The sequence below is a fragment of the Schistocerca gregaria genome, chromosome 3 (genome assembly GCF_023897955.1).
Source record: "Schistocerca gregaria isolate iqSchGreg1 chromosome 3, iqSchGreg1.2, whole genome shotgun sequence".
Classification (NCBI taxonomy): domain Eukaryota; kingdom Metazoa; phylum Arthropoda; class Insecta; order Orthoptera; family Acrididae; genus Schistocerca; species Schistocerca gregaria.
Window position 1 is genome coordinate 522,979,271 of NC_064922.1, and position 16,410 is coordinate 522,995,680.

Below are 16,410 nucleotides of genomic sequence, written 5' to 3' on the forward strand. Positions count from 1 at the left end.
ATTTTCACCCCTCTTGCATTGAGCGAAGTTATTGGAGAATCTGGTGATGGCACCTATCGTGTCCTCCTCGTCAGACTATTTTACAAATACGATGATAACCTTGTTGTTGAACGCGCTAAATACACACACACACACACTCCTCAAAATAATCTCTTAGCGACCTCGGTACCAAAAGTTAAATAGTTGCTCATAACATGGAATACATTAGTCTCTGCTGCGCCATAAACAGTGGAAGAGTGCTGGACAGGGTATAAAAAAAGATAAAATGAGGTTTTTATTTATTTATTTGGTTTTAATAAATAAGTGAATGCGTGTTGAGCATCTAGTGGACGAGACCAAGAGCACGGGCGCCATAGCCGTAGCTAAGGGCAGAGGAGGCATATCCAGCGTATCCGTAACTCAGTGCCGGAGCGGCGGCGGCGTAACGGGCGATGCCGATGGTGGGGGCGGCGATGGCCCTTGCGTATCCCAGGCTGGGGGCGGCTAGGGCACCGGCGTAGCCCAGGGCGCCAGCTCCGTAGCGGGCGTATCCCAGGGCGGGAGCTCCGTAGCGGGCGTAGCCCAGAGCGGGGGCGGCGTAGGCGGCGGGGGCGGCCAAGACGCGGGCCGTCTGTGACACTCTGTACGTGTTGGCAATGGAAGACGCTGCAGGAACGGCTGCAGCCAGAGCTGGTGCGGCTGCGATGGCCGGAGCAGCGGCGATGGCAGGGGCGGCGGCGACTGCGGGGGCGGCGTAGGCGGTGGGGGCGGCCAGGACGCGGGCGGTCTGCGATATTCTGTAGGTGTTGGCAATGGAAGACGCTGCAGGAACGGCTGCAGCCAAAGCGGGGGCGGCGGCGATGGCCGGAGCAGCGGCGATGGCAGGGGCGGCGGCGACTGCGGGGGCGGCGTAGGCGGCGGGGGCGGCCAGGACGCGGGCGGTCTGCGATATTCTGTAGGTGTTGGCAATGGAAGACGCTGCAGGAACGGCTGCAGCCAAAGCGGGGGCGGCGGCGATGGCCGGAGCAGCGGCGATGGCAGGGGCGGCGGCGACTGCGGGGGCGGCGTAGGCGGCGGGGGCGGCCAGGACGCGAGCAGTCTGCGATATTCTGTACGTATTGGCAATGGAAGACGCTGCAGGAACGGCTGCAGCCAGAGCTGGTGCGGCTGCGATGGCCGGAGCAGCGGCAATGGCTGGGGCAGCGGCGATGGCAGGGGCAGCGGCGACTGCGGGGGCGGCCAGGACGCGGGCGGTCTGCGATATTCTGTAGGTGTTGGCAATGGAAGACGCTGCAGGAACGGCTGCAGCCAAAGCGGGGGCGGCAGCTATAGCCGGGGCGGCAGCGATGGCTGGGGCGGCGGCGACTGCGGGGGCGGCGTAAGCGGCGGGGGCCGCAAGGACGCGGGCGGTCTGCGATATTCTGTACGTGTTAGAAATGGAAGATGCTGCAGGGACAGCAGCAGCGATGGCGGGGGCGGCGATGGCACCGGCGTAGCCGATGGCAGGGGCGGCAGCGATGGCAGGTGCCGCGTAGGCTGCGGGGGCAGCAGCAAGGACGCGTGCAGTCTGGGACACCCTGTAGGTGTTGGCAATGGAAGACGCTGCCGGGACGGCCGCGATGGCGGGGGCGGCGTACCCTCCCAGGTAACCGGCCGAAGCGGCGGCCAACAGTGCTGACAGGACGACCTGCACATACGTAATAGTCATTACCACCGTTGTACATAAGTTACAGCAGTAACTACATAGTCAGTTAAAAAATAAAAGTATATACATATATGTTTTTCACTTTGGATGCTACGCTATGACACTGTGATGCAAATAGCATTTTATTTGCTTCTAAACTGAAGGGGTAGCTTTATATTTCGGAATAATTTATTGTTCCATAAGCCAACTTTCAGCCCACTGAACATTCATCATTATATAGTAATTGTTGACAAGTTCTGTATACTCTATATTAGTGCATCCTGTAAAAGTTGAAAGTTGTTCACAAGACAGTAAGAAATGTTACGAAGAGTTTCTTCCTAATACAAACAGTATGTAAGAAGATCAATAAATCAGTGTCTCTCAGCACAGGCACAAGGGCAAATTCGAAACAGTGCAATTTTCTTTGATTCTCGAATCATTCATTCATTCCTTCGATAAAGACAGAAGCTGAAGCAATGAATTATAATTTGCACTATTGTCAGGACTTGAACCTAGATCTACTGAATATTACGCATATGTGCTAACCACTACACCACCGTAGCATTGTGGCTACAATACTGCATGGATTGCCTTGCCTAAGACAAACTTCAATTCAGATCTGCAGCCCATTTTCCCATTCTTAAATCATCAGTATTGTCGAGACTCTCCGGCAGTCTCTTTCCTCCTTCTTAAATTGGCTCATGAAGAAGAGCTTTCAGATATTCGCAATTACTCAAGTTAGAGAATTACAGACAGAAGCAGCCACTACTAAATACTTTTGAAAAATTTACAAAGACTAATTCTGACTAGCACTAATCTATTCATACAGATAAATATGTGAATATTTCCTAGAAGGACGTATACACGCTGATTAAAATTAAGGTTAAACTTTCAAAATTCTATAGAAATAACACCTCTGGTCATAATGACGTCAAATTGCCACAGAATATTATCGGAGTAGAGGGAAAACGTATGGCAGAAGAAAAAACATAGTGGGAAAATTTATCAATAGATACAGCTGTATGTGTCATAATACGTAAATGAAATCACCTGTCATGCTCGCGACCTATTGAAGTTGGTATAAACACGCCGGGTACAGCGTTTTTCCTCGTTTTGCGTCTGCTGTAACTGTCTCAATGCAGAATCGCGCTCTGCTTGTAAAGCTGTATTACAAGAATGATGACTGTGCACACGTCGCTCTGCAGAGGTTCCAGACACTGAAGGATTCGAAAAAAGGCGGTGGTCCGATGACTACGTGGGTTTGGAGAAAATTATTCGGAAATTCGAAAAGAGGAGCTCTTTTGGTGTGCAACCTGGTAGAGGGAGGAAAGGAATGGATCCGACGTCGGTCGAAGCAGCGGCCACAGCAATGCAAGAGGAGACGAGTGGTGGTTCAAATGGCTCTGAGCACTATGGGACTTAACTCCTGAGGTCATCAGTCCCCTAGAACTTAGAACTAATTAAACCTAACTATCCTAAGGACATCACACACATCCATGCCCCAGGCAGGATTCGAACCTGCGATCGTAGCGCTCGCGCGGTTCCGGACTGATGAGTGGTGGGTGGTGTGCAAATGTGCAGTGCGCGGAGAATTGCCCGAACATTGGACATACTAGTGAGCACGGTCCTTAAAATTCTACGAAACCTCCTTTTTCGCTATCCATTCAAAATTACCCATGTGCACGAGATGCTTCCTGTTGACCAGTCAGCAAGAGGGATCTTGCTCGTATGGAAGTGGACAATGATTGGCCGTGGAAGATTTTGTTGACAGACGAAACCCACTTCCATCTGACAGGATATGCCAGTATACAGAATTGTCGAATATGGGCAACGGAAAATCCACACGCAAATTAACCAGGACCACTTCATCCTGAAAAGGTCACTGTGTGGTGTGGGGCTACGGCATCATTTATCATACGGCCATATTTTTTCGAAGAGATCGGTGATTCCAGTCCTGTTATCTATACCGTCACTGGTAAGCGCTATGACTCTCTTTTGCGCAACAGCGTCATTCTAGCTCTCCAACAGCGTGGATGTGTGCATGGGATCGTTTCTATGCAAGATGGTGCACCTCCCCACATTGCAGGTCCAGTTAAGCAGCTGCTCAAACGCCATTTCGGAAGTGCTACAATTATCAGTTGCCATTTCCGTACAGCCTGACCGTCCCGATCACCTGATCTTAATCCATGTTACTTCTGGCTGTGGGGCTATCTGAAATATGTTGTGTTCAGTGTTGTGATCGAAAACTTAGCTTCATTGAAGGCATGCATTGCGCAACACATTCTGAATGTGACCCGGAAACACTTCGATCAGTTGTGGAACATGCTGTTTCTCGATTGTAACTTGTTGCGGGAAACGATGGACAGCATACTGAACATGTTTTGCGCCAGTAGAAGGGAAATTAATAATTCTATTTGATATTGATTGATGCTTTTTGGCCTCAGGACAGTCAAAAACCGTTGTGATTAATACAGTTTATGCGACTTTTGGTCTCAGGACAATTAAACACCGATGTGAGTGATGCTTTTTATGCAGTTTTTGGCCTCAGGACAATTAAAAACCGATTTTTCCCGTCCGATGTTATATGACTTTGCTGTGGTCGATGGGCTTACCTAACTAATAGTATCACACCTTTACACCAATGCACACTAAGTAATACAGTTTAACGTCAAACGTACACCTTAGGCATTGTTGTTTGATTCATTTGTCATTTGTAGTCGATTACTACTGAATTATGATGCTTTCAGTTCTATCTATTGCTACATTTTGTGACGATTTGTTTCTCTTCTCCCATACGTTTTCCCCCTTCTCCGATAATATTAAATTGCAATTTGACGTCATTCTGACCACTGGTGTTATTTCTACAGTGGTTTGAAAGTTTAACTTTAAATATAATCATCCTGTATGTAAGCTGAAAAACCCGAAATTGTTAGGGTATTTAGTTTGCCGGTTTCCTATTAGAAACGAAAACAAAAATAAGCTGCGTCTGTTGTGCAACATCTAAAACATTTCGTGTACAAGTATTCGTGAAAACACTTCTTCAGTTATGAAACAGTCGTACAAAGAAGTACGCGTAATGTACAAAGCTACAACTACAGTACCCAGTGTAGGAAACATGAGCCAGTACGCTCTCTACACGCTGGGCGCAGCTCCTTCGCGTGCGTACAATGCGATTTTGTAAACGTCACTATGACACTGCCCCTTCACACCAGTGTAGACGGCTACTCTCCTCGCATATAACAGTTTGGGCTTCGTAGTTGAAAACTGCTCTGCTAGGTGTGAAGGACTTCCTTAAATAAACTGACTCGACTGTACGAGCGTCTTAGTACTAAGGAATAAATGTATTAAAACTTCACGGATAATGAGGCAAGTTTTCACTCATCTCCATGTTTATGACGTAATATTTCTTGAACTATTTGTTGTAGAATGATGTACTGGTGTATATTCATCGGCATATGTGGATGCTGTCTGCAAAATTGTTTGAGAATAAGAGTTCAAAGAAAAGAAGATACAAATTTAAGTGTCATGCACAATTAGGAAGTTTTTCACGCATCTCATTGTTTGTGACGTCATATCCCCGGAACTATGTCAGGTAGGTGGTTATTACCCACACAGCGATCGTTACCGGACAGTAAATGATGTGTGTACCCAGTTTGGTTGAAATCGGTCCTGTGGTTTTGGGTGATAATGGAATATTCTCTCACGCACACACACACACACACACACACACACACACACACACATTCATTTTGATAATATGTACGGATATAGTAGGAGTTTTAAGATCCACTTAATTCAAATATTAAGATTTACAGATGACGTCCCTGACTTCAAATATTCTCATGAATATTAGAAGGAGTGACCAATGATGTATTCCTTCACTTTGCTGTTGAATATTTGGAGGCAGGGGTTTCAATTTCTTGTTTGACATTTTTATGCAACACTCTATGTGATTTTGCACCAGAGTGTAAAATCCTTCCTGAACCTATATACCAATGTCTAGTACACATTAAAATAATTTTTTCTGCTAGTACTGTGGTTGTGAATTGCAGCGTTCATCCAACATCACTCTTGTTATTAACAAAGACACCATTAGGACAGCGAGTATATTTATTGGTACGAAAGTGTAAGAATCACTAGCTCCTTGCAGAAGTTTCGCAAGTTGATCGATTATCAACATATTAGAATATTCCTATCGCATGATTCTCTAAATTAATACTTTTCGGTTTTAGCAGCAGTTTCCCAGGAGGTTATGGCATAGTACAATACTGAGTTGAAGTTTGCCAAACATGGCAGAACTGGGCTTTTTAGTTGACTTATCGGCGAGCTGGTGCTATCTCAGAGCTCACTTTATTCCCAACTTGTGCGGAAGCAATCATTACCATTGCTGTACCACTCCTTCAATGGAAATTTTTATTGATTTACCTATGATAACTTTTCACACAAAAGAATGAATGGGAATTTTCCCCATAAATGCAATCTGAGAAAACGAAAATTTTTATGAGAGCACTGATTACTGTTCATCTGCTAGCATTGAACTTCATATCAACTCTGCGAAAGGACACTTATAACAGAACACTTCATCGAATATGATTGATAGTGTACAGTTCTCTAGACGCGTGAAAATGTTGCATCCCCATCCATTGCTAACGCTACATGCTTTCTTAACAATCACAATGTTTTGTTATTCCTTGTTTAACAGTTTACCTACATTTTCCGGTGACTCAAAATTAAACACAAAATTTAATGTTCACTCTCCATTTGTATCTATTTGCCGATAAATTTTCTTAAAATTCTACTAATTAAATTCCGGATTCCCAGTGTTCGTGGTCAGTGGTCCCCCTCCTTTCTTGCTTCGTGACGCTCTTCATTCCATGGTTTGACATGCAATCTCTCCTCTTTCATCTTTTCATACGCTCACACCATTGGTTCTTCCTCCACACAATCAAACATCTAACTTGCGATATCCATTTTCTTCCTGATGATTTCATCTCTGACGCTTCCCATCTGCATAGCTCTGCAAACCATCTCCAAAAGTACGTCTCAGTTGCCATCATTATTTTCATTAATTAGGATTTAACTGCCCATGCTTCTGATTCATATGTCAAAGTGTTTCTAATAATTGTTTTGAAGGTTACTTCTTTTGTTCCCTTTATAAAGTGTTTATCCCATTATATACCATTTAATGTTGCAATAGTGAACTTTCCAGCATCTAACCTTCATTCAATTTCCTTATCTTGTTTATCACCTGTTGTGAGTTTTACTCAAAGATGGTTGTACTCGTCAGTGTGTGTAGTCGTTCCCATCCTTCTTACAGCGTCAAATGTTGTTTGTTGTTTTTTTCTCCTATTATAATGTTCTTTTTTATTCATTTTGAGAGTAAAACCCCGGTTTTCATTTCCCTCTGATAATTTCCTTTTTATGTCTGGTTCATAATTAGCTGGTCGTCGCCAAATTCTAAAGAATATAAAGTTTGTATCCAAAAATTTTTCATTGCTTCCTGTCAACAATTCTACAAATTATTTATCCCAAGATTGGCCACTAATGGACCCAATGTGCTGTACTTCTTTTGAAGTTTTCCTACATATTTTCAATATCCTCCATCCTTTTGAGCTAATAAAAATGTAACTGTACATAAAATTTAATATCTGAAAGGAAGTAAGTCTCCCATAGCAGAAAAATACGAGGGGGAGTTGGAGAACAAGTTTCCCCTGTCGACTGTGGGCAGAGTTGTGTGATATAGGCGAAAGACGACACGGCAGGTGAACTCGCACATGCAAGACACCGATACACCATTGGGTAGAGGTCGACCGCCATCAAGCAGATGACGCTATCGCAGTGCCTGAGCAAAAAGGAGGCCAGCCGCTCAGTCTTTCCCCGGAGCTGTGGAGAGAAGTTGCGTTTTGGAGTCGTGGTCACAGGCGGGAATGAGAGCTGTTATCCGCTATGAATGGGCACGTGGAGTATCAGGCACAGAAATTCATAACCGCCTTGTTGAGGTGTATGGGTCAGGTATGATGTCGAGGCAAATGGTGCGGAGATGGTGCCAGCAATTCAGTGACGGACGTCAGCAAGTGCAGGACATACCGAGACCTGGAAAGACGCGCACGACCACTACAGATGCAAATGTCAGGAAGGTGGATGACACGATTAAAGCAAACCGGTGTATCACCATCGATTGAGTTAGAAGCAGAACTTGGAATCGGACATGAGCCAGATAACAAGATCATCGACGACATTCTTCGATATAGGAAAGTGTCAGCACGATAGATGCCCCGCCAATCGACCCCGACACACATGGAACAACGAATGGCGTTAAGCCTGGGACAGCTGGTGCATAACCATGAATCAGGCAAAGACCTTCTGTATCGGAATGTGACGGGAGATGAAACGTGGGTCCACCATTACACTCCCGAATCGAAGGCCGCATATATGGAGCGGAAACGTCCGTCATCACCTGTCAGAAAGAAGTTCAAAAGCACTCCGTCTGCAGGTAAAGTGCTACTCACCGTTTTCTGGGACGCCAAAGAAGTTCTGCTGCTGCAAATTCTGGAGGATGCAACCATCCATGTTGCGTGGTACTGTGCCACTCTGTCGAAACTGAAAGAGGGGATTCGGAAAAAGCGGCCTGGCCTTCTCAGATCTGGGGTTCTGCCGTTGGATGACGATGCGAGACCAGACACGGCAACGGCAACGCAAAACTATACTGCAACTCTTGGTTGGGAGCGCCTGCTTTGAAGAAGATTCTCGGTGGAAAGTGCTTTTTCAGCAATGCTGACGTCAAACAAGTCGTTCAACGCATCTTCCGTAGACAACGCCGAGATTTTTTCCTGGAAGGCTTTTTGAAGCTTATGCAGCGGTATGACAAATGTCTCAATGTACTTGGAAATTATGTAGAAAAATAAAGATAAGTCTTATCTTTAATGTCTCATTCTCTTTTTCATGCTTTCACACACAACTCAGACCACAGTCGACACGGGAAACTTATTTTCCAACTCCTCCTCGTATTTAACAACACTAAAATAATAATTGCTCACACTCAAGTTTACAGATCATGTGCGCACACGTGATACAATTGACGAGAACTGTTGATTTGTTTTAACACAAAACCATCGATGACGTTTCCACTGTGGATTTTCCCCTATACGTTCTCCTTTGACTATGGGACCCAAGTAGAAATTAAATAAGCACAAAAAGGCTGAAACGTCTCAGGCGCTTGTACGACATATAAATAAATGTTCGAAGGTGAGGCAAAATTTTATGAACAGCTGTAATGCATGCAGTGAGACTGACAGCTGTCTCTTTAAAAAGTTGCTATGAGAGTAAGGCGTTGCTGTAAAGTGCAAATTTTTTTTGTGTTAATAATTAAACTAAATATTAATTTTTGATCATTCGTTCCTACTCTCTAAGTGCTAAGCTCGTTATAATCTATCGTTGGTAAAACGTTGGCCCAGTAGGTTTTGGGCACGTCAAATATTTGCCCGGATACCTACATGGAAAAGATAAAATGCTGGTTAAATGTTTATCCAGGATTAATTTTACAGGTCAACTGTACTTCTTTTCAAATGGGTTGATGAACTTTGGTGATTAGTGCACGATAAATTACATTTATAGTTTGTAGCTTTCATAGTTAAGCCTAGTTCATTACTAACAACTACAATCTTCACAGTTAGAAATGATTTTCTTAGGAGATTATTTCATAATACTGTTCTTCTCAAAACATATCACTGCTAATGGGACTAATTTTTAGCCAGTCTGCCGATTTTTAAACTTCTCCTAAAAACATGATAACAACCACCTACAGTTTAATCAATGAGGGCTACAAAAAACACTGTCGTCTGAAAGTAACTGGGATGTAACCTTGAGTCAATGAGTGGTGGAATTAGTCTGACCTGTATACGGTTTCCTATACCTATTTCGCTCCGGTGAAGGTTCAAAACCCTCTGAGCATTTTCTATGAGTAGTTAACCTTCTTTGTTTCACAACTAAGCCTACATACAAAGTCCACATCCATTGTACAATCCATGAAAGAGGATTTTTTGTACAAATCATAGCCATTCCCTTTTCTGAACGAAATTGCCTATTGCAATGGAGTGTGTGCTGATTTAAAAATTCTTGGCAGATTAAAACTATGTGTTCACTCCGACCTTGAACCTGGCATCCACAGACACACGCTCAATCGACTGATCCACCCAGGTAAAGTGCACACCGAACAACATGGCCAGCAAACGTGCAGCAGTTTGGGCTAGTGTGTGGAGAGCAGTAGTGGCGGGGGTTGCAGAAAGGCCCCTGTAGGGAAAATGCTAAGCGCTCGTTTTAAACTGAAGCACATGCTCGCATTTTTTTGTTGTTGTAAATATTGAACGGAATCTCTCCACACTCACACTTGCATGACGACCATTCAAAAAGCCCTGTCACCCCTGCTTTGGTTAACATCTAAATAGAACACTGAAACTGCTCGTATTTTTAACTTTCATAAATGTGTCATAAGGAGCTAATTTTGAATAAATTCCACATTTCTTTTGTTGCTCTGTTAAAATTTGCTCCTTTTGCCAAAAAATAGGTGAGTTTACATGTGTAGACGCAATTGTGAGAGGATCCTGAAACAGTGGTTTATTAAGTGAGGAACTGAGGAAAAGTAAGATCAATAGCTTATGAAAAAGCAGATCCTCAGTACAAAAATAAACGTGTAATATCTTCCCTTCCGTTGTTCCAAAACCTATAGCGTTTCTCGATTCCCCAGCTATTGGTGACTCATAAAAGTTACTTTCTTTCATCGAAAAAGTCTGTAGTTGTGGAATAATGCGGAAGATGATGAAGTTTTCCATAATAATAACATGGCAAAATACTCTCCTCTTTCCATTCTACTATTTGCCAAAATCACATTTCTATACCCAAACCGTTTATGAAATGTGAGGAATGTTGTGGATATTTAACTCTGCCTTTATCACTGGCACGCGCGATCGCAAATAGATGTGCTACATCAGATCAGTTTTCTCGAAATCGGTGACAGATAGATACCTCCACCCAAGTCTAAAGAAGAATTAAATATTTTAGGTAAATTTCATAGGCAGAAAACATGTTATGTTATATGCGCCAAATGCAAAATCATGTTGTTGTTGTTGTGGTCTTCAGTCCTGAGACTGGTTTGATGCAGCTCTCCATGCTACTCTATGCTGTGCAAGCTTCTTCATCTCCCAGTACTTACTACAACCTACATCCTTCTGAATCTGCTTAGTGTATTCACCTCTTGGTCTCCCTGTACGGTTTTTACCCTCGACGCTGCCCTCCAATGCTAAATTTGTGATCCCTTGATGCATCAGAACATGTCCGAGCAACCGGTCCCTTCTTCTTGTCAAGTTGTGCCACAAACTCCTCCCCAATTCTATTCAATACCTCTTCATTAGTTATGTGATCTACCCATCTAATCTTCAGCATTCTTCTGTAGCACCACATTTCGAAAGTTTCTATTCTCTTCTTGTCCAAACTATTTATCGTCCATGTTTCACTTCCATACATGGCTACACTCCATACAAATACTTTCAGAAACGACTTCCTGACACATAAATCTATACTCGATGTTAACAAATTTCTCTTCTTCAGAAACTCTTTCCTTGCCATTGCCAGTCTACATTTTATATCCTCTCTACTTCGATTATCATCAGTTATCAAAATAGATCTCCAAATAGCAAAACCCTTTACAACATTAAGTGTCTCATTTTCTAATCTAATTCCCTCAGCATCACCCGACTTAATTCGACTACATTCCATTATCCTCGTTTTGCTTTTATTGATGTTCATCTTATATCCTCCTTTCAAGACACTGTCCATTCCGTTTAACTGGTCTTCCAAGTCCATTGCTGACTCTGACAGAATTACAATGTCATCGGTGAACCTCAAAGTTTTTATTTCTTCTCCATGGATTTTAATACCTTCTTAAAATTTTTCTTCTGTTTATTGTTCTGCTTGCTCAATATGCAGATTGAATAACATCGGGAAGAGGCTACAACCCTGTCTGACTCCCTTTCCAAGCATTGCTCTTCTTTCATGCCCCTCGACTCTTATAACCACCATCTGGTTTATGTACAAATTGTAAATAGCCTTTCGCTACCTGTATTTTACTCCTGCCACATTTAGAATTTGAAAGAGTGTATTCCAGTCAACATTGTCAAAATGCTTCATCTGACCACTATTTTTTATTGTATAGTTCCTCGAATTTCGCATAGGGTCTTACTTGCATGCATATACCACAATAACTATAATCATTAACCAATGATGGGTACATCATTATGAAGCTGACTTATAAAGTTATAAGTATAGCAAAAATTAAATTTTTAATGTCGAACAGTTTCGGGAGAATCGTTTGAGAAAGAGTGAAGGGCGTGTGCCTCAAATGTGAAATGGCGGAGTTCCGAACAAACAAACGACCTCACACAGCGCTCTGCATTGTCAGCGTATCCTGCGCGGATTCTAGAAGACATGGGTAACATCCAAAGCCTTAATTTCATCAGGACTTGTCACCTACCTATTACAGTGTATGTCTTGCAGGCTTTCTCATCCTACAAGTTACACAAGAGACCTCTGAAGTTTGGAAGGGAACAGAGACGTGCTGGTGTAAGTAATGCTGTGAAGGCATGTAGTGATTCGCGCCCTAATAGCGCAATTAGCAGCGCACTTACTCGTGATAGGTGTTGGTTCTGGATTTGACTGACGGTCCGCCACAAAGTTTTAATTTACTAGGAACTTTGCCCTTCTTCCCTATTCCTGGAACGAGGGGGAAATGATTACCTGTACATCTCTCTATGAGCCCTAATCTCCCTTATGTACTCCTTACCATTCTGACACGTATCACCATTCGAGGTAGTCGAATCGTTCTGCAGTCTGTCGCAAATACCAGTTCCCTCAACCTCCGCAGTAGCGCTACCTGCAGAGAGTCGTCTTCTTCCGTGCAATGTGTCCCATCTTAGCATAGTTGTAAAAAGCTCGAAATTTTATAACCGACCTACATCCAGCAGTGTAAAATAATATTTAGCAGAAAAAATAAACGATTCTAAATGAGCGTCCGAAATATGTACACCTATGCTTCTGCTATCAGAGTCAGCTTAAATAAGAAGTCTGGTCCTGTGATATCATCATGGTCTCATATTACTCAGCGTATGCGTTATCATCCTGCTGAAGAACACCTGAAATAACCATTAAAACTGTGGAATATCGTCTCAGTTGTGCGACTGGATTCGTGATTTCATGTCAGGAAGGTCGCAGTTCGTAGTAATAGACGGCAAATCATCGAGTAAAACTGAAGTGATATCAGATGTTCCCCAGGGAAGCGTCCTGGGACCGCTACTGTTCCTGATCTATATAAATGACCTGGGTGACAATCTGAGCAGTTCTCTTAGACTGTTCGCAGATGATGCTGTAATTTACCGTCTAGTAATGTCATCCGAAGACCAGTATCAGCTGCAAAGCGATTTAGAAAAGATTGCTGTATGGTGTGTCAGGTGGCAGTTGACGCTAAATAACGAAAAGTGTGAGATGATCCACATGAGTCCCAAAAGAAATCATTTGGAATTCGATTACTCGACAAATAGTACAATTTTCAAGGCTGTCAATTCAACTAAGTATCTGGATGTTAAAATTACGAACAACTTCAGTTGGAAGGACCACATACATAATATTGTCGGGAAGGCAAGCCAAAGGTTGCGTTTCATTGGCAGGACACTTAGAAGATGCAACAAGTCCACTAAAGAGACAGCTTACACTACACTCGTTCGTCCTCTGTTAGAATATTGCTGCGCGGTGTGGGATCCTTACCAGGTGGGATTGACGGAGGACATCGAGAGGGTGCAAAGAAGGGCAGCTCGTTTTGTATTATCGCGTTATAGGGGAGAGAGTGTGACAGATATGATACACGAGTTGGGATGGAAGTCATTACAGCATAGACGTTTTTCGTCGCGGCGAGACCTTTTTACGAAATTTCAGTCACCAACTTTCTCTTCCGAATGCGAAAATATTTTGTTGAGCCCAACCTACATAGGTAGGAATGATCATCAAAATAAAATAAGAGAAATCAGAGCTCGAACAGAAAGGTTTAGGTGTTCGTTTTTCCCGCTCGCTGTTCGGGAGTGGAATAGTAGAGAGATAGTATGATTGTGGTTCGATGAACCCTCTGCCAAGCACTTAAATGTGAATTGCAGAGTAGTCATGTAGATGTAGATGTAGATGTAGATTTTACGCCGCTTCTAAGTAAATCGACAAGAATTTCATCGAAATTCCGAACAGTGGTATCTACGAGGTGACTTCAAAACGTAATTTGCACATTGTTACGGCAGGTGTAAAAGTGACACAGAAAATGGGATCATTTTTGAACATAGTCATCAAATCTCTATAAACAATGGCCGAAGCGTTCCATCAGTTGTTTAGTTTCTCAGTACAGAAATCCGCTCATCGATTACGTGGCCATTAGAAAACCTCTGAGTCAGCAACTTCAAAGTTGAAAAGTTTCTTTTCCTCTGGATGTCCTTCCATCTTGAGCAAAAGATGGGTATCGTATGGTAGCAGATCCGGACTTCCCAAACAACAGTGACTTGTTCTTAGTCCATAGCACAAGAACGTCTCAGTGAATCTGTACGCAGTTTCCAACGAAAATCGTAATGTCCCACATACTATACCTTTGGAGTACGTGTCCAGTTGTCGCACATTTTCAATTTCCCACTGTGATGCTCTTGTTATCTTTACCACAGCAGAATTGTGGCAGCGGAAAACCCGGAATAAACTAACCTATGACAATGCGCCACTTTCATTGTGCAATGGTCCAGGTGGTCTGGGACGACATGTGCAGCTCACTGCGAGAAGTCTCTAGTTACCTGTTGCTCTGTATGTCCACTCATTTAGCATGAAGACGCTGGATCTTTAATCACACGTCGATGGTTTGACATCCGATATGAATATCGCCTTTAAGAATACATTTTCGTAATCCCTGTTCTGGAGACCTATTCCAAACCGATGGCCCAGAAAGACTTCGATGAACGTCACAGGTAAGATGAGAATCTCGTAGTGAACACTGAACGGCGATGCCATCAGCGCTGCGGCGTACTGCGCGGTCAGTGGGAACAGCCAGGCCGGGTCGCAGCTTGCGGCAGCGAAGCAGCGCACAGAGGTGACAGCGCCAGCACTTACCAGAGTGTGCATGTTGTCGGCTGGTGATGCAAGTGTGACCTGCCCTACGCAGCTGCCGGTATATATAGCAAACAGCCGCGCGTCCGACGGCCCGGGCACCCCCTTCCCTCGGAGAAGCCAAAGAGCGCGGACTGGTTTCCAAAGTGTCGCGCAGCTACAGTAGATCCTGTCGGAGCAGGCACCTTTCCAGTAAGCACCCGTTGCTCAATGCACATAAACTCCGCTGCTTGATAGAAGTAAGTCACCTTTCTGTGTCCTTGAACTGAGAACTCCTCATGATGCAAAAGGAAAATTCTTGTCTTCTGGTCGTGAGAGCACCAAGAGCAGCAACGTTTTCCAAACCATGTTCCTGATACTCTTATATTTTAATTAAAATGAAAATGGATACGATATCGACTGAATTAAAAACGTGATATTTCAATTAAAATAAGGCAATATTTTTGACTTGTCTGCAAATGAGGATGTAACGCTGAAGTCTTTTTTATTTCTACATCTACATTAACATACATACTACGCAAGCCACCATACGGCATGCGACGCAGGGAACTTGTATCACTGCTAGGCATTCCTTTTCCTATTCCATCCACAAACTGAGAGAGGGGAGGAATAAAAGGCTAACTATATGCCTCCGCTCGAACCCTAACTTCTCTTATACTCTTTTCGCACTAATTGCGCAAAATGTGTGCAGCCGTAGAATCGTTCTGCAGTCAGCCGAAAATATCTGTTCTATAAATTTTCTAGGCTTTCTAGGAAAGACATTCGTCGTCCTCGATATATTCCCATTTGAGTTCAGGGAATAATATATGCATGTCGATTGAGCCCACGCATGACAAATGCAGCTACTTTTAATCAGATCTGGTTGGGCTGAAGGTGGGGGGGGGGGGAGTCACAAACACTCCAACAGCACTTCAAGACGTCATTGTACTACTGTTCTGTGCGCTGTGTCCTTCATAAAAGAACCATACTTCCCTATGCATAAGATGGCGGCAAGTGATGATAGCAGAGTATGTGAAACATGCAATAAATCAGTAAGACATAAGTGTGATTTGTGGACTATGGTGTGCGAACATTTTTCATAGTGAATGTGTTGATCTTACCAATACTGAGGTGCCGGACGCTGTAGCCGAGCGGTTCTAGGAGCTTCAGTCCGGAACCGCACTGCTGCTGCGGTAGCAGGTTCGAATTCTGCCTCGGGCATGGATTTGTGTGATGCTCTTAGGTTAGTTAGGTTTAAGTAGTTCTAAGTCTAGGGGACTGATGACCTCAGATGTTAAGTCCCATAGTGCTTAGAGCCATTTGAACCAATAGTGAAGTTCGTGTGGTAAATAGCTCAAAGGAACGAATTAAGTTCTGCTGTGGTGTGTGTCAATTTAGGTTAAACACCGAACTATCAGAGGTCGCGACTACAGTGAAACATCAGCAGTCTGTGAGTGGAACCAGCCTTATTAACAGTGAAAAACCGAAGACAGGTGACGATACTCAAACGTATACTGAGTGCAAAGGCTCTGATATTCAAGACAACTCGCGAGAACAACCTTGTGAACTACGTGGCACTGAACTGAAAGAAATGA

The 16,410-nt window shown here is 43.6% G+C and overlaps 1 protein-coding gene across 1 annotated transcript; it reads right to left on the minus strand.

The window, feature by feature from the left end:
* Window positions 1–266: 266 nt before the first annotated feature.
* LOC126356361 (ice-structuring glycoprotein-like) lies at window positions 267–14,860 on the minus strand. The gene is made up of 2 exons (XM_050007348.1): window positions 14,840–14,860; window positions 267–1,666 (listed from the first exon to the last, which is right to left on the minus strand). Exons 1-2 carry the CDS (start codon window positions 14,849–14,851, stop codon window positions 323–325), a joined length of 1,356 nt encoding a protein of 451 aa, XP_049863305.1. The 5' UTR covers window positions 14,852–14,860; the 3' UTR covers window positions 267–322.
* Window positions 14,861–16,410: the final 1,550 nt, after the last annotated feature.